The 27,407-nt window shown below is 40.6% G+C and overlaps 1 protein-coding gene across 2 annotated transcripts in view; it reads left to right on the top strand.

Moving 5' to 3' along the window:
* Positions 1–19,103, top strand: part of LOC137325227 (septin-11) — a 96,409-nt gene extending 77,306 nt beyond the window's left edge. For both annotated transcript variants that reach the window (XM_067990083.1, XM_067990092.1), the window contains exon 10: positions 14,059–19,103. In XM_067990083.1, the coding sequence (XP_067846184.1) occupies positions 14,059–14,074 (16 nt within the window). In that variant the 3' untranslated portion in view covers positions 14,075–19,103. The remainder of the gene's footprint in view (positions 1–14,058) is intronic.
* Positions 19,104–27,407: the final 8,304 nt, after the last annotated feature.

Here is a 27,407-nt window from a genome sequence, read left to right as displayed (position 1 = left end):
ATTTTCGTGTTTGAGTTCACACATATGGGGATAGAACTCGACTTTGTGCGATCGTGTAAAACGGGTTATAGCGAGTCGGCAGCCCGTTTTAAATAAAAATCGGGATAGATGTAAAACGGGCTGCCAATTCGCTATCGCCCGTTTTACACTATCGTACGGTCAAGATCTACCCCACTGTGTCTAGTAATAGACAAATTTTTACAGCTTATAAAAAATAAAATTTAAACAAGCACAGCTGAATTAGTTGAAGTCATAAACCAGTTTAGTGGATGGAAGGCACAGGGAGTGGGGAGCTCTGCGCTCATTGAGATGGTGCAAAATTATCTGGTCATTAAAAGTCAGTCTTTGCTGCTCCCTGAATTAGAGAAGGATTTTACAATGACCTGTTAGTACCATTGCACTTCTACAAGATTTAACCCATTAAGCAGTATTTGGCTTCCTACATTTGTATAATTATTTTCTATTACAAAACATATTTACTCTCATTTATCTGCCTGCCTGCCCCCCCCCCCCTTTAATGGACGATGTGTTCACCTGAGCAAAGATGATATGAGTGAATGATCATAGCTGTGGCCAAAATTGTGCTGTACTAGCCTTCAGGAGACGGATGTTAACAGCCAGGTACAACTTTTCCCTCATCCTTCCCCTGCTTGGTGTCACCCCAAAGTGATGCGAGGGAATCAGATCTATGTGACATTATACATTACTATTCCAATTCGCCATAGAGTCTTTGTGTTTGAACGTATACAGGAGTGGCCTTGGCTGACTTGCTAATAGAAGTAAATTGTGAACTTACTATGTACATGCACGGACCTGTGCCACCACTAGTTATGCTTCTACAATTCTACTTTATTACATTCCTCATTAGAAATTTATGAAAAGCTCCTTGATGGCTTACTGGATAAATGCAGTTTCTAAGCATGGCACTGAGCCTTACAGAAGTTTAGTCATTCAATCCTTCAAGAAGTTAGCAGGTCTCTGCCAAGATAGTACTAAGAGCATGTGTAGATGTCAGATAAGGACTAGACTGGGCTTAATACTCCATGATTGAATAACCTGTTGATACTCGAAGTTTAGATTTACACATTAGAAATAACCACCTGGATGAGGTATTGAAGAGTGGCCAATGCCTATGGGATCACATGCCATGCTGCAGAATCTTCAGGAGAGAAAGAGAATAAATTTGGGAGGAAGAAGAAAAAGTATATGTGCAGATGTGTGATTTTTGTTTCCTTTTTTTATTATCTGTGCATCTCCAAGAGGTTTGAGCAGCTAAGTTAATTATTCTGTCAATTGCATTGTTTGCAACTTCCGTCTGACAAACAGGATCACGAGACAAGCACAGGATCAATTTGTGATGTTTCCTTCTCTATGGTGAAAACCAGCAAACTGAACCACTACTTCTGCATTTGCACAATACTTGGCTTCACCTCAGAATGTGAAAACCTTGAAACCAATTGTTCAAGTTCCATATTTGCTCCTTCCTCCAGCTTTTTTATCCTTCAAGCTGAATGCAACTCTGGTGAAGTGTTATGATTGGGAGGTATTTATCCCAAGTTATGTTGCAAAGATTGCTCATAATCAGTCTGAAAAGTTGACAGTGAAGATGCATTTGTGCTTCAAGGGAAATCTACTTCCCCATTGTTCAACTATCTGAGAAAATGGGGAAGCTTTGGAAATGGAAATACATTTTTAAAAAACCTACCTGTGATTTCTGTGGGGCTAAGTACATACTCCTTGAGTTGCTGACTTCAAACTGAATTGTTTTTCCTGGATTCTTTGGGAAACTTGTTTTTTGATTTTTGAAAGGAAAAGTGCTGTTTGCTAATTATAACAGGCCAGTTTACAGACTAAGAAAATAGATTTAAATAACCTAAGAAGGTTGTTGAGAGGAAAGGACAGTCTTAGCTAGAGTTCTTCATGCTTCAGATCAGTACTGACCTGTATAGACTAGCACACTTTGTGAGGCAGGATACGTTCTCTTTCCTTCTGACCCAGCTCAGGAGACAAAGTGCCCCTCCAACATGAGGCACTGCCATCTTTCAGTTCTGATGTGGAGATGCCGGTGATGGACTGGGGTTGACAATTGTAAACAATTTTACAACACCAAGTTATAGTCCAGCAATTTTATTTTAAATTCACAAGCTTTCGGAGATTTTCTCCTTCCTCAGGCAAATGTTTCAAGATCTTTCAGTTCAGCTGAGAATTGGCACAACTTGGCCATTGGAAATAGCAGATGTTGAATATTTTGCTGAAACCAGATTTGGATTACATAGGAACAGGAGTAGGCCATTCAGTCTCTCGAGTCTGTTCCCCCAATCCATGAGATCAGGGCTGATCTGTATCCTAACTCCATCCACCCACCTTGGCCCCATATCTCTTTAATACCCTTGGGAAGCAAAAATCTATCGATCTCAGATTTTAAATTATTAATTGAGCTAGCATCTATTGCTTTTTGTGGGACAGAGTTCCACACTTAGAGAGAAAACTATTCTCGCTGGTTGGGAGGTCTAGGACTAGGAGGCATAGCCTAAAAATTAGAGCCAGGACTTTCAGGAGTGAAGATAGAAAACACTTCTACATGCAAAGGGTGGTAGAAGTTTGGAACTTTCCTTCACAAATGGCAGTTGATGCTTGCTTAATTGTTAATTTTAAATCCGAGATTGATTGATTAACCAAAGGTATTAAGGGATATGGAGTTAGGTCACATCAGCCTGATCTCATTGAATGATGGAACAGGCTTGAGGGGCTAAATGGCCTACTCCTGTTCCTAAGTTCCTACCACCCTTTGTGTGAAGAAGTGTTTCCTAATTTCTCCCTGAATGGCCTGGCTCTGATTTTAAGACTTTATCCCTTTGTCCTAGACTCCCCCACCAACTGAAAATGTTTCTCCCTATCTACCCTATTAATTCCTTTCAAAATACTAAAAACCTCACTTAAATCACCCATTAATCTTCTACATTCCAGGGAATACAAGCCTAGTTTATGTAATCTCGCCTCATAATTTAACCCTTGGAGCCTGGTAACGCTCTGGTGAATGTGCACTGCACTCTTTCCAAGGCCAGTATATCCTTTCTAAGGTGCAGTGCCCAGAACTATACACAGTACAGATGTGATCTAACCAGGGCTTTGTACAGCTGTAGCAAAACTTCCCACCCTTTATATTTTAGTCTTCTGCTTATAAAGTCTAACATTCCATTAGCCTTTTTGATTTTTTTTGTACCTGACAACATTTTAGTCATCTATGTACGTGGACCCCTAAATCTCTTTGGACCTTCACTGTTCCTAACTTTTCACCATTTAAAAAATACTCGGATCTATCCTTTTTTGGTCCAAAATGGATGACCTCCCTCATACCTGCGTTGAAATCCATCTGCCACAGTTTTGCCCACTCGCTTAATCTATCAATATCTATTTGCAATTTTATGCTCCCACCTACTCGACTATACGACCAATCTTTGTGTCATCAGCAAACTTTGATATATGGCTCTCTATTGTGTTACCTAAGTCATTAATAAATATAGTGAATAGTTGAGGCCCCAGCAAAGGTCCTTATGGGACATCACTAGTCACTTCCTTCCAATTCAAGTACATACCGATTATCTCCACTCTGCCTTTTACTACTCAACCAATCTCCTAACCTGGTCATTAATTTGCCTTCAATTCCATGAGCTTTAATTTTAGCTAACAGTCTCTCATGTAGAACCTTATTGAATGCCTTCTGGAAGATCATATAAAGTGCATCCATAGACATTCCCCTGCCTATTACTTTAATTATTTCCTCAAAAGATTCAATTAGGTTCGTTAGACATGACCTACCCATTACAAATCTATGTTGGCGCTCTCTAATCAGCTCAAATTTCTTCAAAACACTATTTAATTATAGATTTGAATAACTTCCCCACCAAACAGGTCTATAATCTCCTGGTTTCTCTCGCCGTTCGTAAATAACGGAGTTACATTTACAATTTTCCAATCCAGAGGGACAATTCCTGAATCGAGAGAGCTTTGGAAGATTATGGCTCAAGCATCTGCAATTTCCTCACCTACTTCCCTTAAACCCTCAGGTCCTGTGGGTTTGTCAGTCTTTAGTGCCATTATTTTTTTCTAATACTGTTTTCTTGCTTACGTTAACTTTAGTGAGTTCCAGTCCTTGATTCTTCATTAGTTTCCCTGGAATGTCAGGTAACTTATCCTCTTCCTCTACTGCGACGACTTACACAAAGTAATTATTGAACAAGCCTGTCATTTCCTTATTTTCATTTGTAATATTGCCCACATTTGTTTCCAAAGAGCCCCCGTTACCCTTGACTACCCTTTTCTTCTAATATAATTGTAAAAGCTATTTGTTAATCTGAATATCCCTCGCAAGTTTCTTTTCGTATTCCCTTTTTGCAGCTCTTACTATCTTTTTTGTCTTCCTTTGCTGTTCTTTATATCTCTCCCAGACCCCTGGGTCTACACTATTCTTTGCACTTTTATTTGCTCTTTCCTTCGGTTGTATGTTATCTCTCTCCTCTTTTGTCAACCATGCCTGTTTTATTTGGTAAGTAGAACTCTTGCCCCTTATGGGTATATACTGGTCATGTATTAAGCTAAATTCTATTTTGAACACCTCCCATCTGTAGTTTTACCCGATAATAGATTTGACCAGTTTGTTGTCGTCAGTCTCTATCTCATCCCATTATAGTTAGCCTTACCCAAATCTAGAACCTTAGTAACTGTGTTACATTTCTCCTTTTCAAACCTAACATTGAATTCGACCACATTGTAATCACTGTTGGATAAATGCTTCCTTACTGTTAGATACTCATTACTGAATCTAGTATGGCCTGCCCTCTTGTTGGTTCTAGAACATATTGCTCCAGAATGCACTCAAGAAATTCACTACCTTTCTGACTTGAGCTACTCAGCACAGGAGGAGGGCCATTCAGCCAATCATGCCTGTGTCGGCTCTTTGACAGAGCTATCCAATTAGTCCCACTCCCCTGCTTTTTTTTCCCCCATAGCCCTGTAATTTTTTCCCGTTCAAGTATTTATCCAATTCCCTTTTGAAAGTTAATATTGAATCTGCTTCCACCACCCTTACAGACAATACATTCCAGATCGTTACAGCTCACTGTGTTAAAAAAATGTTTCCTCATGTTGCCTCTGGTTCTTCCGTCAATCACCTTAAATCTGTGTCCTCTGGTTACCGACCCTTCTGCCGCTGGAAACAGTTTCTCCTTATTTACTCTACCAAAACCGTTCATGATTTTGAACACCTCTATCAAATCACCCCTTAACCTTCTCTATTCTAAGGAGAACAACCCCAGCTTCTCCAGTCTCTCCACATAACTGAAATCCCTCATCTCTGGTGCCATTCTAGTAAATCTGTACTGCACCCTCTCTAAGGCATTGACATCCTTCCTAAAGTGTGGTGCCCAGAATTGAACAAAATACTCCACCTGAGGCCCAACCAGTGTTTTATAAAGGGTTAGCATAAATTCCTTGCTTTTGTACTCTGTGCCTCTATTAATAAAGCCCCGGATCCCATGTGCCTTTTTAACAGCCTTCTCAACTTGTCCTGCCACTTTCAAAGATTTGTGTATGTGCACCCCCAGGTCTCTCAGTTCCTGCACCCTCTTTAAAATTGTACCATTTAATTTATATTGCCTCTCCTTATTCTTCCTACCAAAATGTATCACTTCACACTTCTCTGTATTAAATTTAATCTGCCATGTGTAAAATCTGCCATTTTACCAGTCTGTCTATGTCCTCCTGAAGACCATTACTATTCTCCACATTGTTTCCTACATTTAGTGTCATCTGCAAATTTTGAAATTATACCCAAGTCCAGGTCATTAATATATATCAAAAAGATCAGTGGTCCTAATACTGACCCCTGGGGAACATCACTGTATACTTCCCTCCAGTCTGATTAATTTGTAATTAATTAGTCTTGTTTTTTGTTTATTTTAGTATCCCCATAACTCCCATTTATTATTTATGTATACCAGATTTTTATTTAATGTGAACGAGAGAGGAATTAAAATGGCAAGAAATATGGGTTTACCTTGCAGACAGAACAGAGGTGTTCAGCGAAGTGGTCACTTAATCTGCATTTAGTCTTTCTAATGTAATATAGACCACACTGTAAGCAACAAATAATTTATACTAGATTGGAGGAAGTAAATGTGAATGAGTGTTTGGGACCCTGGACAATGGTGTGGGAGCAGGATTGCTGGAAGTCAGGGTGGTGGAAGAGTGAACTAGGGTGTCGTGGAGACACTGGAAATAATTATTTTTGTTTTTTGCATTAGGTAAGTTTGTTCAATAAGATTGGCTAGCCTTAGTAGCAGAAACCTGGCCATTCAGTACTTGTCTGCAATAATGCTCATTTTATGCCCCTCAAGTGGCTTAACTGCTACTTAAGTAGTTAAGCAATGGCGAAGGGCATTAATCCAGCTCCAGAGAGCAAGATGCTGTCGGAAATTCAATAGTTCAAATTTGCACAGCTTGATTCACTGACATGACCGTTTACAAATCTTTTAAAGACCAATCTATTGATCTAGACTCGAGCAAATACTTTGGTTCTAATTGCCTCTTGTGTGTGTAATTAATCTCTTGAATTTTGAAATCAGAAACAAAGATTAAACTACAACTGAAGTTATAAAAATTGTGTACATCATCTGCTGGTGTAGTTAGTATTGAAATTTAAATTTAAATTCATTTCTTTGTTAATTCTTGGCTACCTTTGTATTAGAAATGATTTATTTAAACAACCATTTCCCACAAGAGATAATGAAATAAACAGCTGGGAGCATTTTTGTGATTTTAATCAGTTTAATGTTTATCTGCTTCGTGTGTTTGCTTCTAGGTCTTTCTACTTCGAAAACCCTTAGTTTCCTAATTTTTTTTTCTCAGTTTTATTGCTCTGGTGCCCCTAATAATTTGGTTGTGCCTCTTATTATACCAGATTTATTTTTGGGGACTAATGAAAGGAAATCATTCAGCAATTCTGATTTGGCTCTCTCCACTCCACCTCCTCTCCACCCCTTTCTACTCCGTTCCTCTATAATGACTGACTATTCCTTTAATATCCGACTCTGACAAACCTCATCAAAAAATTCTTAAATGATCCTGTTCCCCATAATTTCCTCTCTAATAACATAAATTAGTCATCCTCTCCATGTCAGTTGTAGAATTTGGTTCATCTCCTTATTCATCCTGTTGAGATGATCTGTTCGCAATGTGTTTGATCTTCTTTATGAAGACCTCTGTAAATTATTTTTGAAAAATTCATATACTTTTTATCTTTGGACTTGTTTTGAATTTGCAGAGAAAATAAGTTCTTCAGGAAGATGTTTTTATGGGGATATTAGAGTCGAGGCTTGTTTCTGGCATGGAAGATTTAGAAGTGTAATATTTGCACAGTGTTCAAATAAGCTTTAATACAGTGCTCAAAATAAGTTAATCAATTCATTCCATGTACCAAACCCTCAAAACAAAAGCCTCTACCTTTTCTTCCAGCCAGATGGACACTTCAGAAAGGCAAACAAAAGGGCTGCAACTACCTCTGATACCATTTTTCAGTGGTTCTGTTCCATAGCATCCCCATTGACTGTATCTATGATTAGCACACTGCTGCACAGTTTTGCATGCTCCCACTTCCCCCTGTTGCTGGTAGTTTTGCAGAATGATGTACTTGCATAGTTGCAGTTAGTCTTTGTGAATTGTCCATCTGACTGAAAGGGAGAAGTTTTTTACAGATTCGGTACTTGAATTAATTGGTGACAGTATTGAATACTGTATTGAAGCTAATTTAACTACTCAATGCAAAAAAAAATTGATAGAAACAAAAGTTATTTTTTTAAATCGCAAAGTATTCCCATAATGACTGTAACAATAAACTGAATAACATTTATTGACCATTCCTCAACAGTAATTAATTGAAGTGTTATTGAATGTGTATCTACCAGTGACCACACACTATTGGTTGTATGTTTGAGTTGCTTGTTGTAAAGAAAAGTTTTCACCCTATCAACTATAATTGTTAAATTGAAGGAAGAAATGTTACTTACTTAGTCTATAATAAAATGTCAAATTATTTTTGGTGAAGTTCAGTAACGACAGACCTACTTGAATCAGGCATGTAGCCTGGAATATACTAAAACAGATTATTTAGTTGCGTAGGAAGAGCAGGAAATAGTTTTGAATTATTCCCATGTTTCTTACTCATAGCTTCTTTTATGAATGTTTGTTTATAACAAGTGAATTTAAGACATAATAAAGAATAATCAATGTACTTTCCACTCGCAGGAATAAACATTCTCTGATAGATTTGGCAACGTAGTACATTCCTTTCAGATGGAGCTCACACTAGGGGAAAGTCTGTATGACAGAAAAAATCGTGTTTCCTATCACTAGTATAGTGGGGGTAATACCAGATGAAGAGTGTGGGGTGCAGCTACCTACAGGTGATTCTCCAGCTGCCCACGTTTTGACAGGTGCTTTGACTTACCACAGTATTATTCCGTGTTGTGTGGACTTAAGAATCACTCCATTGTTTAGTGCTTGCCTCTGCTGCTTTAGTTATTTTATTATTTGATTGCTGCATGTCTACTTCATCAACGTAACTGAATCACTAATGCTATCTTTGTATTGCTCACACTATGCATTGATGAAGCAAATCTGTCAAGTGTGATCTGTTGCACGGTTCCATTTGTGTTTGTCTTATAACGAGTGCATATAAAGCTGTTTTATAATGTGCGTATGGAGCTTCTAGCATTTCCTAGTTAACTTTGTGCCATATCAGAGATGAAATCAGTGGTTGGCTACTGGTTAGAATCGGCAGTACCATAAACTGACAACAAGACTAATAAGAACATAGGGACTTATAAAAATAGGAAGAAAAATGTTGGCCCATCTGGCTAGGCCAGAGTTGTGAAGCAAAATACACACACTATAAGATCCCTCAATTAATTTTCTTGTGAAATGTCAGTCCTACTTCCTCAAATTACTGATATTCTCAATCTCAGTTGTCTCCCCGGGCAGTCCATTCCAAACCTTCACCACTTGGTATGCAATAGTTGTATCTGATCCATCCATTCACCTTCCTTTTTCTGAGCTTCAGCGCATGTCATTTTTAGGACTGTGGGAAACAGTTTTTCAGGGTTCAACTCGTCAATATGCTTAGGGATTTTCAATACCTCAATCAGATGCCCTCTCAGTCTTCTCTGGTGTAAACATATTCAGCTTCTTGTAGTGTAGGAATCAGACAAGTAGCACTTTGCTGTGCCTTTTTCAGTGCTATGATGTCCTTCCTATAATATGACAACCAGAACTGTGCACACTACTCCAGATCGGGATGAACCAGTGCCTTATGTAGACTCATTGTCGCATCCTATAATTTGCGTTCCATTTCATGCACTATACAACCCAAGATCCTATTTACCACTGCGACATGCTTCAATGATCTGTCCACCAATACCCCCAAATCTTTTTCTTGTGCTGAATCCTGTAGACTAATACCAATTAATTTGCAGTCTAGTGTTTATTCTTCTGCCCTAATTTCATCACTTTGCTCTTGTTCACATTGAATTTCATTTGCTATTTCTCAGCCCAACATCCCAATCTATCTAAAGCAAAATACTGCAGATGCTGGAAATCTGGAAAATGCTGGAAATACTCAGCAAGTCAGACATCATCTGTGGAGAAAGAAATAGAGTTAACGTTTAGTCAGAACTGGAAGAAGATTTAACAGTTTTTAAGCAAGTACATAGCCAGGCAAAGGGGGTGAGGGAGGGGAGGAAAGAACAAAAGGGAAGGTCTCTGATAGGGTGGAGAGCAGGAGTGATTAAATGACAAAAGGGATGATGGTGCAAGGCAAGGAGGGTGGTAATAGGACAAATAAAGAAACAAAAGATGGGTCCAGAGGAGCTGTAAATGGCAACACCAAGACCATTACCAACATCTGCTGTCTGAAAAAATGGGAGCAGTGATTATGATGTAAAGTTATTGATATCAGTGTTGAGTCCGGAAGGTTGTAAAGTGCCCAATGGAAAGATGAGGTGCTGTTCTTCGAGCTTCCATTGAGCTTCATTGGAACAGTGTAGAAGGCTGAGGACAGAGAGGTCAGGGTGGGAGAGGGATGGGAAATTAAAATGGCAAGTGACCGGCAGGTCAGGGTCACGTTTGCAGACTGAGCGGAGGTGTTCAGCAAAGCGATCACCCAATCTGCGTTTGGTCTCCCCAATGTAGAGGAGACCGCATTGTGAGCAGCGAATATTGTATACTAAATTGAAAGAAGTACAAGTAAATCGCTGTTTCAACTGGAAGGTTTAGTATTCTATATTTGCTGCTCACAACGTGGTTGCCTCTACACTGGGGCGACCAAACACAGATTGGGTGATCGCTTTGCTGAACACCTCCGTTCAGTCTGCAAGCCATGACCCTGACCTTCCGGTCGCTTGCCATTTTAATTCTTTGTCCTTAGCCTAAACGGAAGCTCGAGGAACGGCACCTCATCTTTCCATTAAGCACTTTACAACCTTCTGGACTCAACATTGATTTCAATAACTTCATAACCACTGCTCTCATTTTTTCAGACAGCAGGTGCTGGTAATGGTTCTGATGCCATTTACTGTTCCTCTAGATCCACCTTTTGATTCTTCTCCCATTACCACCCTCCTTGCCTTGCACCATCATCCCTTTTGTCATTTAATCACACCTGCCCTCCACCCTACCAAAGACCTTCCCTTTTGTTCTTTCCTCCCCTCCCCTTCCTCCATTGCGTCCCCCCCCACCCCCCAACCCCTTGCCTGGCTCTGTACTCGCTTAAAAACTGTTAAATCTTCAACTACTTCCAGTTCTGACAAAAGGTCATTGACCTGAAACGTTAACTCTGTTTCTTTCTCCACAGATGCTGCCTGAATTGCTGAGTATTTCCAGCATTTTCTGTCCCAATCTATCTAGGTCCCCTCGTATCTGATCAGCCTACTCTTGATTGTTTGCAGCCCCGCCACCTTTGTCAAAATTTTCCAATTACACTAATTTTGTCTCTATTCCCACTTCCAAATCATTGATATACAACATGAATGGCAAAGGTCCCAGCACTGATCCTTGGGACACCCCATTAGTCACTCCCTGCCAGTCTAACACAGCATTATGGACAACTACCCTGTCTCCTTTTGATGCAGCCAGTTGCCAATCCAGTTCATTAACTGCTCAACTATTCCGTGCTTTTCCACTTTATGGACGAGCCTACCGTATGGAAAGCCTTGCTGAAATCTAGATAAAGAATATCCATGGAGTTTCACAAGCTCTAACACCTCATCACGGAATTTAAACAGCTTTGTCAAGCATGACGTTCCCCCTATGTAGCCATGCTGACTTGCCCTGATGACGTCATACTCCTCTGGTGTTCCACAATACACTTCTTAAGGTGGGCCTCTAACATTTTACCCACAACAGACGTCAGGCTCACTGAACTGTAATTTCCAGGACAGTCCTTTTGGCCTATTTTAAACATAGATTTTATGTTCCCTTCTCTCCAATTCCAGGTCCCTTAAGATCCCTGCCACAACATGACCAGCTTCTTTGGTCATTTCTTTAAGTACCCTTGTGTGCAAGGCCATTCAGTCTGGGGGCCTTATCCTCTTTCAGTATCTTCAATGCTTCCATCATGTTGTCATCAGTAATTACTGTTATCCTTTTCGTTTCCTCCTCATTTCCTTATAAAATCAACCTCACCTCTGAGAGAGAGTCAGCGGCTTCTTCTGGGAATACTGATGCAGAAAATCTGTTAGATAGCCACTATTTCTTGGTTGCATGATGTAATATCTTCACTCCTCACAGACAAAATAGGGAAAGTAACTAACGAGCAATTTTAAGTCCCTGCCCTAAAATAATCCAGTATATTTCCCATCAGATTTGGGTCAAATTTTAAGCTATGCACTTCGACTTCATTTTCACAGTGATGGTTATTCCCAAGATGTTCCGTATTATCATGTCTGACATCCATTGCGAAGAGTTCCGAAAGCACTTCTAGATTATTGAAAGAATTTTGAAATGAGGCTCGAAATACAGTATTCTGACTAAGTTTTGTATCCAGTCTATTTTGAGCAAACTGATTTAATCTGGGGTATCAGTGAAAGCACTGCAATTAACCTTTGCATCCTCTGACTGGAGAGAGGAAACCTCTGCATGGTTGCCATCCCTGATTGACGTCTGGCGAGCTCTGTTTGAAAGTCCATGTGCTGACCTTGGTGAGGATAGGATCAGGCTTGGCTGTGAAGCCCACTCCCCGGTCGATTAGCCTGCTGTCACGCAATATCTAGCATGAGGAAGAATGATCACTTGGCTGAGGTGCGGTAGAGCAGCAGACACCCATGTGATTGTACCCCAGCCTTCAAGAGAGGCAGCGAAAACTGCATAACCCACTGCTGCGTATAGAATTTTCCAATAGTCAGGAGTTGAGCACTTGACATTTAATTATTAGATGTTAAACATTTAATTCGTGATTGCTGAGCATGCACCACACAGGCGTCACTTGTGGAGATGATGACCCATCGATTTTATTGACCCGTTGTAGAATGTTGAGGCCCTGTTGACTCTCCTTTCAAATTAGAGGGACTGAAAATCCACAGGGCTGATATCTCAGTGGAAGTGCTCGGATGTGACCACTGGGAACTTCTGCCACTGACTGCAAAAGTAGTTATGGCCAATGGGCACCACCTCGGGTGCCCACCATAAGAAGGGGGACAGTGGGTGGGAAGTGCAGTGCTCGCAAGCTGCTTGAAGATGATATAATATCCACGACCCAGATGAGGCCTGAAAAGAATCCAACAATGTTTCAATATCTTCGGGGGTCCAGATCACGCGCTCACTGATGTGGGTGACCTTCTGTGGGATGGTTGGAGGTTCATCCATGGCTCCCGGAAACTGAGAGCAGAGGCCAGGACCCACATTTCTCCCAGTCATTCCACGACGTTCGTGCCTGATTTGGGAACATAGGAACAGAAGTAGCTCCTTGAGCCTGTTCCGCCATTCAGTTAGATCACAGCTGATCTGTATTCTAGTACACCCCCGACTTATGGCGAGAATGCACTTGAAGGCCCACGGAAATTCAGGGCCAGAGTTTTCATTTCTGTATTTTGCTTTATAAGTAACGCTGACCATCTTAACCATCAACCCTTTGCTTTCCTCTTAAGATGTGAAGGGATTTTTGTACTGACTATTAAAACTCATAGTTCAACTATACGCCATTCATTATGAACAAACCTGTCACTAAACAGCGTTCTCTTGATAGATAATGCAAGCTGTAAATAACTATTCAAATGTTAATTGGGCAGCTCAGCAGAACAGTAGTGAAGTTGCTAACTTTATGCCATCATAGAATGCCGTCCTTGCTTTTCAGTGGTACGTCGTACCCTTTAGCAACTGAAGTTGCCAGCAAGTGTGTGGAAATAGTTGGAACTCGAACCTAATCAAACAGTCCAATACTTTGAATTTCCACTGTTGTGGTTAAATACCCTTCAGCAGCTTAACCTGTGAAGATTGGGGTAAAGGGAGTAGAGAAATTGTGATTTGTTCTCCAAGGAAGTGGTTTAAATGTGGAAAAACATTATATTGCATTTCATTACACAAAGAAATCACTTTTTAAAAATGTTGTGGCCTGTAAAACTCGAGCTTGAAACTATATGAACATAATTATATTTTAAGTTAAATTTCCAAACCTAGATGCTATTTTGATTGGTTCAATAGACTTTGGGGGAGGGTATTTTGAGTTGCAGTCCATTTAATGACTCAATTCTTCCATCAATTTATTTTGAGTGTGTAATTTACCAGTTATCTCCCAAGTGCCTGTGCTTTGTGGTTTTTTTTAAAACTCATATATAATTTGCTATAATGCACGAGTTCTTTATTTGTAGTTGTAATTAAATGCAGCTGTTCATAAATATGGTTTGTTTTTTAATCATTGCTTTTGGAACTGTATTGGAATGCAACAAATTAGTTTGTTTATGAAGTATGATTTCTAACCGTGTGTTTTATTTTTTTTCCCCTTTTTAATTGCAGTGCAAGCTTCACATAAGCAACCCTGGCAAGCCAAGGATGTCACCCTATCCATCTGCTTAGCTGTAACGTGTCTGCCATCAAAATGTTCATCCATTTAAAAAAAACATTGAGAGAACATTAACAATTATCTTTTAATATAGGAAATCCTTTCAAGTGCATTCCATGAAATGGAGAAGGGGCGCAACTTAAAACTGAAACAAACTGGTATCTGAGGGGACAGTGGGGAGAAATGGACGAAGACTAATGCTTTGAAAACAGAAGCTGTAGCTAACATAATAGGACAGTTATTACAAGCAGGAGAGTGACACATTGCATCAGTCGTATAAGTAGGGGTGGGGGGATGATGCATATCAGGATATCATAGCTACCTGCCCAACCCCTTTCCCGTTTGGAAATCTTGCAGAAACCAAATCTGAAATAGATGATCTCCAGTTACCTGGTTTACAGATAGTACGATATGTTCTTTCCTTTGCCTATTGCTACCATAAGAAGCAGCCTATTTTAGGAAGCAGAAAGAGTTCATTTCTGGTCATCTAAATAAATCTGATGTTTCCTAGTTCCATGGCATAAATTTCTGGATATCCATTGTGTGTTTCTGTCATTAATAAGGTGGACGTTAAAGTAATGTCTGTTCCTGCTTTTAAAGTGTGCTAACTACGCAGGTTAAAGCTGTTCCTTTTAACCTTTTCTTTTGTGCCATTCACCCTTGGATACATTCTCCTTTTGATGCCTTTCCAAAGAGAAGTTGGCTATTATTCCTTCTGTGGCTGCTGTGGATTTGCCTCTGTTACTGCTGCTGATCTCTGCTCTTTTCTTCTGGCTTGGTAGTGCCTCTCCCTTATTTTGAACATACCAATCGATTCTAAAACAGGGATCACTGTTACTGCAGCAGAGTTACACAGCTTCAAACCTTTCAATGGCGGGCTTCAGTTTTGCTTACTAACCAAACATGGCTCTGGGAAAGGAGAGATGCTAGTATTCATCTCGAAGCGTGCATGAGCAGTCTTAATACCAACCTTCAGCATTCATGTTTTCAAATCACAAGTGCAGTTACCGGCACATCTGTTACTTGAAAACTTTGCACATTAAAGCTTGTGAAAATCCACTGCTTTACCAATTGGATCTGACCTATTGAATGAAACTTGTCATCTTTTAGTAGATAGGAATTCTAAATCAGAAAAACAACTCATTTTAAAATATCTTTACCGGGGTTGGCATTTAAACTGGTATTCAGTACCCTTGAAATTCATGTTTCCCCTTGAAGTTGATTTCTCATCTGAATGGTAAATACCAGCATAGTTTTTTTTCTGTGAATCTCAAAATTTGAATCTTGACAAAAGCTTAACAATGATAATATATCGTTGAATACCAAAAGCACTGTGTTTAGTTAACCCAGTAGCTCTTCAGTTTAAATTCAATATCAACTTATCCTTCAATCTGCCTCAATTGGGTAGTGCCAGTTCCTAGCTAGGCACTCCATGTGATAATGGAGTAGACTATGGGGGCATGGAGAGAGGAAGACTATCAGAAGCAGTTGTCCCTCCATGTGACTGCCTGAAAGATCATTCTCAAGTGATAATAAAACTCATCATCTTTTTCTGATCTCCCCCAACAAAATGTAGCAATGACTGCAGTTTTAATGGGGAGGGTGGGGGGGGGTTTGAAGGAGCAATGGAATTCAATAAGTACAACTTTTCTAATGATGACTTTATGGTGAGCAAAGTTTTAAAATTAGTTCTACACCTGTAACCTTGAAGACAAGTTAATCAAAAGAAAGTGCTTTTAACTGCACATCTTTCCTGGGCCATGTTTAGCTGATTACCCTAGCAGCTGCTTTATTTTGTTTTTGTATGTCTTCTACCTTGTTTTCACAGTAATCCTTGGCTCTGCACGGAATAACTAATATCCCACAAATCTAGTCGGATTGTGCTTTCACCTATGCATGTAAGTATGATAGTTGGAACTGTTTGTATTCTTGACAATGAACAAATAGCCCAAAAAATTGGTGGCCTGTGCTCTGACCTGATATGAGCTATTTTGATGAGAATGGGGTTCAGAACATTGGCAGAAATACTTCTAGGGAAATCTACTGTAGGTGTTCCACCAGCTGCCTCTTACACACTCCTATCCTACTGCTTTGTGTTCTGCCAAATAGTTTGCTCACCAAAAGCTGCCACATTTCTTTTTGCTATCACCATGCTCCACCACTTTAATGAAGTAAACACTCGAGATATTTTTTTAAGATCGTATAGATTTCTATGCATTTTTGTATGAATTGCAGCTTCTTGAGTGAACTTGCTGCTAAATGTGATTGTTGTCGTTTCTCCAAGATGCACCATTACATACATATGTGTACCTTGACCAGTCAATTCTATATCACTTATATGAAGTCCTTACTTAAGATGTGAACAACGTGTACACAAACAATGTATTTATATGCTTTTTTATGCTTCCTGCATTCTATTTGTGAACTTATATCGGGGTGGGGGGAGAATTAGTAAATCCTTGAATATTTTTCAAACAAATTTGCATCTCAAAAGCCACGCTTAAAGTTGTGTGCATTTAGCTAATTGCTTATTGCTGTTAGAGTTCTTAAGTTGGTCATGAAGTAATATGGTTCATTTTCTGATAGTATTATAAAATACTAAGCCACATATGAATGTTATATCCACATTCATAAGTATTCTACAGCACATATAAATATAATGGTGCCAGCACTGATACGTTTTATTCATATGGCTGTTTTGTATGACCTCTGTGGTGTGTGGTTAAATATATATTTTTTTTGTTCCACCAAAATGTTACACGAGTGAGATACTTGTACCACAACTGCATGTAACACTAATGTAATCAGCTCCCAGGGGTAGGAGGCCAAAACCTGGATATCTTGCATCCTGAGTACATTCATAGTGTTCACATGTATTTTATAATTTTTTTTATTGAAGATTTTATTGTGAAGTCTTGTTTTTCAGCGTAAGCTGCTGTCTGTCCTTGTTCAGTCAGTGCATTGTTTGTTGTATGCGGCTTACTAGGCGTGCTTGAAAGAAGTGTATTGCCTTGTCAATTTACTGTTTCTGTAGACCTGCACGTGCTCCTAATGCTTTTGACTGTGAAACTGGGAGTTGGAGATTTATAATTTGCAACATTTTATATGGTATCCTGTGTGGTTGTAGAGGGAGGGATGGTCTCTTCACAGGGGGAAAAAAAATGTTCATGCAGAGTCCAATTTATGATTCAAAAATTGTAAGAATTTATTGGGGGAAATACAATCTTGTGTACTTGTATATTTTTTTAAAAGTTAGCTCTCAATGGCTCAGTAGGTAAGTACATTACTTGGTGCATAATTAAACTCAGATGGGATAGCAGTAGAGGTGCTGCAGTTACCCTTAGTGGGACAGGGAGGGGAAAATCAGCCAGATAGTCCTACCACTATCCACTGATTGTTGCTGGAAAGTGCACTGCATGGTTGGCAGATCAGGGTTGGGCTTGGCTGTGATGCCTGCTGCAGATGAATATTCTGCTAGTGCTCACTATCTAGGCTCACAGTTGAAGAATGGCCAAGTTATCAGAAGGTGGCTACCACCAGAAAAACTGCACCGTAAGGACCTTCAGGGTGAGGCGGGGAGAAAATGGAGGGGGAGCTGACAAATATTGACAATGAACTTATTCCAATAACTTGCCTTTTGTTCAAGGTATTTCATTCGTGCACCAGTTTCCCAGTTTCATCCCAGGGCCTGGAAGCGCAGTTGGTCATTTATTGGGTTCGGTTCCATTTTTTCCTGCCCCCGTCTACTATCTGTTTAACCAATATTCTTTCTTTAACTTTCCTCTGTAGCTTCTTTATCTAATTGTCCTGCTTCCTGTCCTCTTCTCCACTGGACCAGATTCCTAAAGCTTTAGAAGAGCTACAATGTATTCACACACCACGCAGAAGAATTCTTTCTTGGGTCATCACTATCTCTGCTCCTTCCTGGTCACATTTCTTGTACTGCAGCATGTTAAAAATGTTGGTATTTTATAATTTTCACATGGAGAAAAATCCTAATAAAATAATACTCTGTACTTGTGACATGAACAAGATCAGACAATGAATGTGATATTTATAAACAGCTGACCTTCTGTGAGTTAGTGGTATTATCTAATGTTATTTGTATAATCATTTTTTATGGCGTCAGAGACAATGCGCTCAATGACCTGTCACTGATAATTCTTGCCGTTATCACATTGTTTCAGCCTAGTGATAGTTTTGCACTATTTCTCTTCTGCCTTCTCCAATGCACACGTGCAAGTAAACCCTAACAAACTAACTTTTTAAAATGTCTAATGAAAAGCATGTGTTTTTAGTCAATCGCAGCTCTGGCTCTCCTGTACAAAATTGAAATAGAGTGGAAAAGACTGATCGACTCTTGAATGCACCACAAAATGTTGACACTTGATATTCTTGCCACAAAGTTTTCAGAAAGAGGGGAAACTAAGAGGAAGGCCAAGGTTTTCAATAAGAGACCGAGTTACAATTTTATTATCTTTGCTTATAAGTTTTAATGTATCATACCAAGACAGTTTTTGATAATATGTGCACCCAATGAAAAGCTTGTTTTTAGGTTTTTGCAAAAGGTATCACCTTTACAGTCTCTGGATTTTACTCCAGCCTACTTTATACTCCACTTGTGAACCTGGCATCAGTGGAGCAATTACATTCTTTCACTGATTTAACACTCGGTCAATAATTGAAAGCATTTCTGCATTAATATTTTAAGGAAGAAAGTTTAAGGTGAAATAATTACAAACAATTAAACTGAAAATAACCAGCATTTACCCTGTTGTAGAGGTCAATATAAATGTACGAAAGGCCCAAGAATGCGGCAGTGCTGCGCTGGTCTTAGATGAAAACTGTCCTATTACAATTATACTGGCTCTTCAGATGTACAATGTTGTTGATCTAGTAGAGTATGTTTTCCTGTAAAAGACCATATATTTGAAGTATTGCTTTGGAGACTGTGAAAAGTGAAATTTTACTAGGAAATAAACTGATTTTACAACAACAACTTGCATTTATATAGCGCCTTTAACGTAGTAAAACGTCACAAAGTGCTTCACAGGGGCATTACCAAACAAAATTTGACACCAAGCCACATAAAGAGATGACCAAAAAAGGAAGGTTTAAAGGAGTGTCTTAAGGGAGGAGAGGTAGAGAGCGGAGATGTTTAGAGAGGGAATTCCAGAGCTTAGGGCCTAGGCAGCTGAAGGCACGATCGCCAATGGTGGAGCAGTTAAAATCAGGGATGTACAAGAGGCAAGAACTGGTGGAGCGTAAAGATCTTGGAGGGTTAAAGGGTTGGAGGAGGTTACAGAGTTAGGGAGGGGTGAGGCCATGGAGAGATTTGAAAACAAGGATGAGAATTTTTAAATCTAGGCGTTCCCAGACCGGGAGCCAATGTAGGTCAGCAAGCACAGAGGTGCGATGGATGAACGGGACTTGGTGCAAGTTAGGATACGGGCAGCAGAGTTTTGGATGAGCTCAAGTTTAAGGAGGGTGGAAGATGGGAGGCCGGTCAAGAGAGCGTTGGAGTAGTCAAGTCCAGAGATAACACAGGCATGGATGAGGGTTTCAGCAGCAGATGAGCTGATGCAGGGACAGAGGTGGAAGTAGGCGGTCTTGGTGATGGAGCGGATACGTGGTCAGAAGCTCAATTTGGGGTCAAATAGGACGCCAAGGTTGCGAACGGTCTGGTTCAGCCTCAGACAGTGGCCTGGGTGAGGGATGGAGTCAGTGGCTAGGGAACGGAGTTTGTGGTGGGGACTGAAGACAATGGCTTCAGTCTTCCCAATATTAGAAGAAATTTTTGCTCATCTAGTACTGGATGTTGGACAAGCAGTGTGACAAATCAGGGACAGTGGAGGGGTCGAGGGAGTTGGTTGTGAGGTAGAGCTGGGTGTCGTCAGCGTACATGTGGAACCTGACGTGTTTTCGGATGATGTTGCCGAGGGGCAGCATGTAGATAAGAAATAGGGGGCCAAGGATAGCTCCTTGGAGGACTCCAGAGGTAATGGAGCGGGAAGAGAAGCCAATGTAGGTGATTCTCTGGCAATGACTGGATAGATACGAATGGAACCAGACAAGTGCAGTCCAACCAAGCTGGATGAAGGAGGAGAGGCTTTGGAGGAGGATGGTGTGGTTAACCGTGTCAAAGGCTGCAGACAGGTTAAGAAGGATGAGGAGGGATAGTTTGCCATGGTTACAATCATGTAGGATGACATTTGTGACTTTGATGAGGGCTGTTTCAGTTCTGTGGCGGGGCGGAAACCTGATAGTGGGGATTCAAATATGGAGTTGCGGGAAAGATGGGCACGGATTTGGGAGGCAACTACACGCTCAAGGGCTTTGGAGAGGAAAGGGAGGTTGGAGATGGGGCAGTAGTTTGCAAGGACAGTGGAGTCAAGTGTAGGTTTTTTTGTGGAGGGGTGTGATGACAGCTGATTTGAAGGGGTGGAGGAGAGGGGACCATTAACAATATCGGCTAACATGGGGGGCCTGGAAGGGAAGTTGGGTGGTCATCAGTTTGGTGGGAATTGGGTTGAGAGAGCAGGAGGTGGGTCTTATGGTCAAGGTGAACTTGGAGAGGGTATGAGTGGAGAGAGGAGAGAAACTAGAAAAAGATGCGAGTTTAGGGCTAGGGCAGGGGGAAAACCTCAGGGGCAGTTTGGCTTGGTGGGCTAAGGGAAGGGAGGAAAGACAACTTCACCCTAATTATCAGTGTGATAAATGGATTCTAGGGTGTATGTTTTACGCCTATCCCCATCTGCTCTATGATGTTTTGACTAGAGTTTTCAATTTCTGATGTAATTTTATTTCAAATTCAAATAAAAATTGGATAAATTATGTGGTGATTAGGTTATGAATAGCTACATCGTTAAACCTCCTCAATTGCCCCCTTCCTCACCCAAGTCTGAAATATCAAAATGCTCACTGTGTCTCCTCTTTTTCGGGGGGGAATTTCTCCATAGAACATGTGCCACTGGAAGCAATGATGCATGTGTTTGAGATCTGCCCAGCTCACACATTGGGAGAGAAATAAGACATTTGTTCTACCTATTTGTGACATAGCGTGAGTTCTCCTGACTGGCTGATGCTAATTCAGACCTTGGAATTCTCAACACCAACTGTTTGCCATTTTCTGTTGCACATCAGTACTCCAGGAGATAAATGGTTTAATAATTATGGAAACTATAAAAAGGCTGATTACTCACATTTTTAGGCAAAGTAGCCAACCTCTTTGTGACCATATGTAGACCCTTATTGTGTGTAAATTGTCCAACCATATAAACAAGAGCACCGCCCTCTTTAAGAGACTTAAATTGTAAGTGCATGATCGTTCATCCCCATGCTTCCAGGTAGCTGACTTTATCTGGAGGTATTTGTAGTTAACGCATGAGGAACTTAGTTTCATAATGTGTTGAAAACAATGAAAGAGACACTTGGTGGGGGGGGTTGTTGGTCTGTAATTTATACACAAAACAGAATCACTTCATATCGGTTACTCATAAGATGACTGGCAACTGTGGTATGTTGAAGAATGCAAAAGTAATGTGTAATTTCTCCTTCTTTGTTATATTCTACATTAGCAGGAGTAGGCCATACGGCCCCTCGAGTCTGCTCCGCCAGTCATTTCGATGATGGCTGATCTTCGACCTCAACTCCACTTTCCCGACCGACCCCCATATCCATTGATTGCCTTAGATGCCAAAAATCTATTGATCTCAGTTTTGAATATACTCAACGACTGAGCGACCACAGCCTTCTGGGGTAGAGAATTCCAAAGATTCACAACCTCCGAGTGAAGAAATTCCTCCTCATCTCAGCCCCTTACCTAGCATCTACCCTGTTAAGCCCTCTCAGAATCTTATATGTTTCAGTGAGATCACCTCTCATTCTTCTAAACTCCAGAGAGTATGGGCCCATTCTACTCAATCTCTCCACATAGGACAACCCTCTCATCCCAGGTATCAATCTAGTGAACCTTTGTTGCACTGCCTCTAAGGCAAGTAAATCCTTCCTTAGGTAAGGAGACCAAAACTGTACACAGTACTCTTGGTGTGGTCTCACCAAAGCCCTGTATAACTGCAGCAAGACTTCCTTACTCTTGTACTCTAACCCCCTTGCAATAAAGGCCAACATACCATTTGCCTTCATTATTGTTTACTGTACCTGCATGTTAACATTTTGTGTTTTGTGTACAAGGACACCCAAATCCCTCAACACCCACATTTAATAGTCTCTCACCATTTAAAAAAAATATTGTATTTCTATTCTTCCTACCAAAATGAATAACCTTACATTTCTCCACATTATACTCCATCTGCCACCTTCTTGCCCACTCACTTAACCTGTCTAACTCTGTCTCTTTCTGACAGCTTACTTTGCCACCTAGCTTTGTATCATCAGCAAACTTGATACATTACTCTCGGTCCCCTCATCTAAGTCATTAATAGCTGAGGCCCAAGCACTAATCCTTGCAGCACCCCACTAATTACAGTCTGCCAACCTGAAAATGACACGTTTATTCCTACTCTGTTTTCTGTCCGTTACCCAATCCTCTATCCATGCTAATATATTACCCCCAATCCCATGAGCCCTTGTGTAACAGCCTTTTTTTTTATTCGTTCATGGGATGTGGGCGTCGCTGCCAAGGCCAGCATTTATCGCCCGTCCCTAATTGCCCTTGAGAAGGTGGTGGTGAGCTGCCGCCTTGAACCGCTGCAGTTCGTGTGGTGAAGGTTCTCCCACAGTGCTGTTAGGAAGGGAGGTCCAGGATTTTGACCCAGCGATGATAAAGGAATGGCGATATATTTCCAAGTCGGGATGGTGTGTGACTTGGAGGGGAATGTGCAGGTGGTGGTGTTCCCATGTACCTGCTGCTCTTGTCCTTCTAGTTGGTAGAGGTTGCGGGTTTGGGAGGTGCTGTCGAAGAAGCCTTTTGAGTGGCACCTTATTGAATGCCTTTTGAAAATCCAAATATACTACATCCACTGGTTCCTCCTTATCTACCCTGCTAGTTACATCCTCAAAAATCTTTAATGGATTTGTCAAACACTATTTCCCTTTCATAAAACCATGTTGACTCTGCCTAGTCATTATGATTTTCTAAGTGCCCTGTTACTACGTCCTTAATAATAGATTTCAGCATTTTCCCGACTAATGTCCTGCTAACTGGCTGGTAGTTCCCTGTTTTCTCTCTCCCTTCTTTCTTGAATAGCGGTGTTACATTTGCTACCTTCCAATCCATGGGGACCATTCTAGAATGTAGGGAATTTTGGAAGATCACAACCAATGCATCCACTATCTCTAGCCACCTCTTTTCGAAACCTAGGATGTAGGCTATCAGATCCAGGGGATTTGTCAGATTTTAGTCCCATTAGTTTCTCCAGTACTTTTTGTTTACTAATCTTAATTACTTTAAGTTCCTCACTCTCATTAGACCCCACATACATATACCACAGTTATGTCTCTGAGAGGCGAGTAGTAGAGGGTCTTACGAGGATCCTTCTAGCGATGGACTGAAGTGCGATCCCTCTCAGGGCCCATTTCTTTGCAATACGGACTGAGATAAGTGATGCCTTGACAAATATGACTTAATAGCAGATTGTTGTAGTTTCTTAGAGACGTAATTTATTGAATTGTAGTTACGATGTAAACCATACTCAGCAAAAGGTTAACCTGTGAAGTATCCTGACCAATATTTATTCCTCAACTAACATCTCTAAAAATAGATCAACTGGTCACTATCGTATTACTGTTTGTGGGACCTTGGTGAGTGCAAATTTGCTGCCGCGTTGCCTACATTACAAGTGACTACAGCCATTGAAATACTTTTGAAGTGTAAAACGCTTTGGGACATTCTGAGGTCGTGAAAGGCGCTATATAAATGCAAGTCTTTTCTGTCTTAAGTAAAGACTCCTGTCAAACAGTGTTATGGAGGTTGGCGTTTGGAGATTTGAGGAACCCGGTGTTTTTGGTAATGAGTATTGAAGTGTCCTGAGATCTTTCATCTACATAAAAAGCAAAAGCCCTTCCTGCATCCATATCATGGAACCTTCTTTCTGTGTCCTGTCCTCGCCAATCTCCGTTGGCTTATGATTCCCTAATACATTGAATTCAATATCCTTGACCACATTTACACATCCCTCTGTGGTCTTGCCCCACCCTACCTCTGCAACCACTGCCTATGTGTCAGCATGTCCTCCACTCTTCCGCCCCGACCACCTTCACGTTCTGCTGGCCCATATTTATTCCTCAACCAACATTTATCCCTCATTTATCTCATTAGCTGTTTGAGGACTGTGCTGTGCACAAATTGGCTGTTGCAGAAGAGTGACTACTCTTCAAAAGTAGCTCTTTGGCTGTGATGCACTTTAAGACATCTTGAGGTTGCAAAGGGCAATTGGTATTCTTTTATTCCCTCCTTTTTAATCATCAGTGACAAGGCCTGGAGTTGTCTGGGCCCTACACTCTGCAATTCTCTCCCTCTAAACCTCTTTGCGGTACAGTATCTCCCTCCACCTTCAGAAGCGCCTTCAAAACCTAGCCGTGCCTTCAGTCACTTCCCCAAATTCTGCATTTTATTTCCTCAACATTGTTCCCCTTCTGTGAATTGCCTTGGGATATTTAGTGTGTTAAGGTGCAATATAAATGAAAGTTGTGTCGTCCGCGGTTGCTGGGTGAAATGGAGAAACAGTACTCGCGAAAGTTTACTGCTGTTGGTGAACATTTGGACTGTAAACAAAGGACTCTCCTTACCTTTTTTCCAGGTGATGCGTGAACTTCAGGACTTATTAACCAGAGCCCCTTACCTTCTTTAGTTCAGACCATGGATAGAAGCAACACTATTGAGCCACTTTTATACAGCAGCATACATTACTAAAACCAGTTCGCCTAACCAGGTGACAGTCACCAGATTTGACAGAATTCAGCTTTGTAAATTGCAACAAGACAAGTTGTGCTATATAGCTTTCTCAAAGTGTCAAAGCCGTTGAAGGCATCAAATCATATTGGTATTGATTTGAGGCAAAAACTCCCAACTTTCTTCTGCATGAGGAACATTTGTGTATTGAACAAGACTTATTTGGTGCACACATTCAGGGGATTTTAGAGACTGCAGTTGAATCTCTCTTGTGGAGAGTGCAATTATGAAAACTACCTCATTGGCAATGTTGCTGATGTAAGTAATGGTGACCTGATTGAAGGAACTGGGTTATTTGATTGCTATGGATCTGCATGACCCATGAAAGGGTTTTAATTGTATAAATCACAAGGTGCGGCTTCCTGAAATCAACAGTATTTTGTTCAGAAGTAATAAAAATAGAAAATGCTGGAGAAGCTCAGCAAATCAGGCAGCATTAAGGGGGAAAGAAACAGTCAACATTTCAGGTCAAAGACCTTTTGAGCACGTACAGAGCCAGGGAAAGGGGAAGGGAATAACAAAAGGGAAGGTCTCTGATAGGGTGAGAGTGATTAAATGACAAAAGGGATGATGGTGCAAGGCAAGGAGTGTGGTAATAGGACAAGTAAAGAAACAAAAGATGGGTCTAGAGGGGCTGTAAATGACAACTGCAGAACCATTACCAAGTATTTTGTTCAAAGTACTTCCTCTGCTCCACTCTCCATCTGAAAAAAATGTAACACGTATATTTTACTAGTATTAAACTGTGGCAGAATTGACATTTAACAAAGCTCTACTTCTGATTGAGAAGGGAGAGGGTATTGGTTAGTAAACTGGGAATGGTATATGCTTGTAAAATCAAACAGCAGCATTAATTTGTTTTATTGTCCATGGGTTCTACCATCATAACCAAAGGGGGACAGGGGGACGGAATTAACTGCATATTTAAAACAGAAATCTGCACATGGTTGAGTATCTTATTACACAATTAAATTTGTGAGCCTGAATTAATATTGGGGGTGGCACCAGAGTGAGAGGAAAGAAAAAATGTCTGTGACCGTCTCCTCTTTGCAGTCAGGAAATTACCTAAATCCTAACTTCTTTTTTTCTGTGAATCTTGTCACTGTACTGATAAACTACATCCTGTCAAGTTGACATTTTTTCAGTCACTTCTGTAAATCCCCACCAACTCTGCTCAAGCTCTTTTACTACTGACATGTTGAATTGTGAAGTCTGAAATGAATAGCTCTTTATGTATAGTACATTTCTTGCTTTAGCTTTTCTCCATAGCTCCACAGTGCTATGAAAACAGCCCCGTTTTTATACATAAATGACATTTCAAAGCATGTATACAAGAGGTTCATTCATAACTTCACAACAAGAATCTCATCATCCTAAAGCTTTTTTTTGCTGTGCTCTTGATTTGCTAAAGTTTGATTGAGAATCAGTTTATTCTTCTGCCTTTAATCTAGATTTTATGTTATGAAATTTGGATTTTAAAAAATGGAAAAGCAATGTTTAAAATTTCACAACACAATCTTTCTAAGCTGTTGCGTCTGTTTTTCATTTTTAAAAAATACCATCATAGCCCAGTAAGGAACAGCTAGGGCTTCCAAACTGGTTTCTTGTACTAGTTTAAGCAGCATACATCTCTAAATAATCTTGCTCATTCTCTTGTTAATGGACTTTTCTCACACATATCCCTTTCATGTGTTACAGATGGGTTATTGCTGAAACGCCACAATGTCTTAACCATAGACAAGCCTTATAAATTTTAATTTTGTATGTAAATCTGTCCACTTACCTAAATTGCTGCAAGGCTATCTTCCAAACCCAAGTTTCATGGTGAGATGGCAGATGGGGGGAGGTGGATAGAAGATAAGGAAATAAACACCATCCTCTCCCAGTTACCCATCTTGGGAGGAATACTGATCTGGGCATTTCCTTGGTGGCATATTTGAACTGTGCACTAACACTTTGTCTATTTTTGCCCCACTTCTCCAGTGGAAGTATATCATCAGTTAGCCCAGAAACTTGCTTTTGGAGCGTGCATACACTGCTTCTGTTGGTACTGTAGCTTGCAAAGGGCTCATTGGAAACTCACCTCAGCTGTGGAGGTTTTGGGTGGAACATCAGTCTAATCAAACGTTTTTTTTATTCGTTCATGGGCTGTGGGCGTCGCTGGCAAGGCCAGCATTTGTTACCCATCCCTAATTGCCCTTGAGAAGGTGGTGGTGACCTGCCTTCTTGAACCGCTGCAGTCTGTGTGGTGAAGGTTCTCCCATAGTGCTGTTAGGAAGGGAGTTCCAGGATTTTGACCCAGCGACAATGAAGGAATGGCGATATATTTCCAAGTCGGGATGGTGTATGACTTGAGGGGAACGTGCAGGTGGTGGTGTTCCCATGTGCCTG

The sequence above is a fragment of the Heptranchias perlo genome, chromosome 1 (assembly GCF_035084215.1).
Source record: "Heptranchias perlo isolate sHepPer1 chromosome 1, sHepPer1.hap1, whole genome shotgun sequence".
Taxonomy (NCBI): domain Eukaryota; kingdom Metazoa; phylum Chordata; class Chondrichthyes; order Hexanchiformes; family Hexanchidae; genus Heptranchias; species Heptranchias perlo.
Note: the sequence above shows the minus strand (reverse complement) of the source record. Positions and strands in the feature narration are given on the sequence as shown.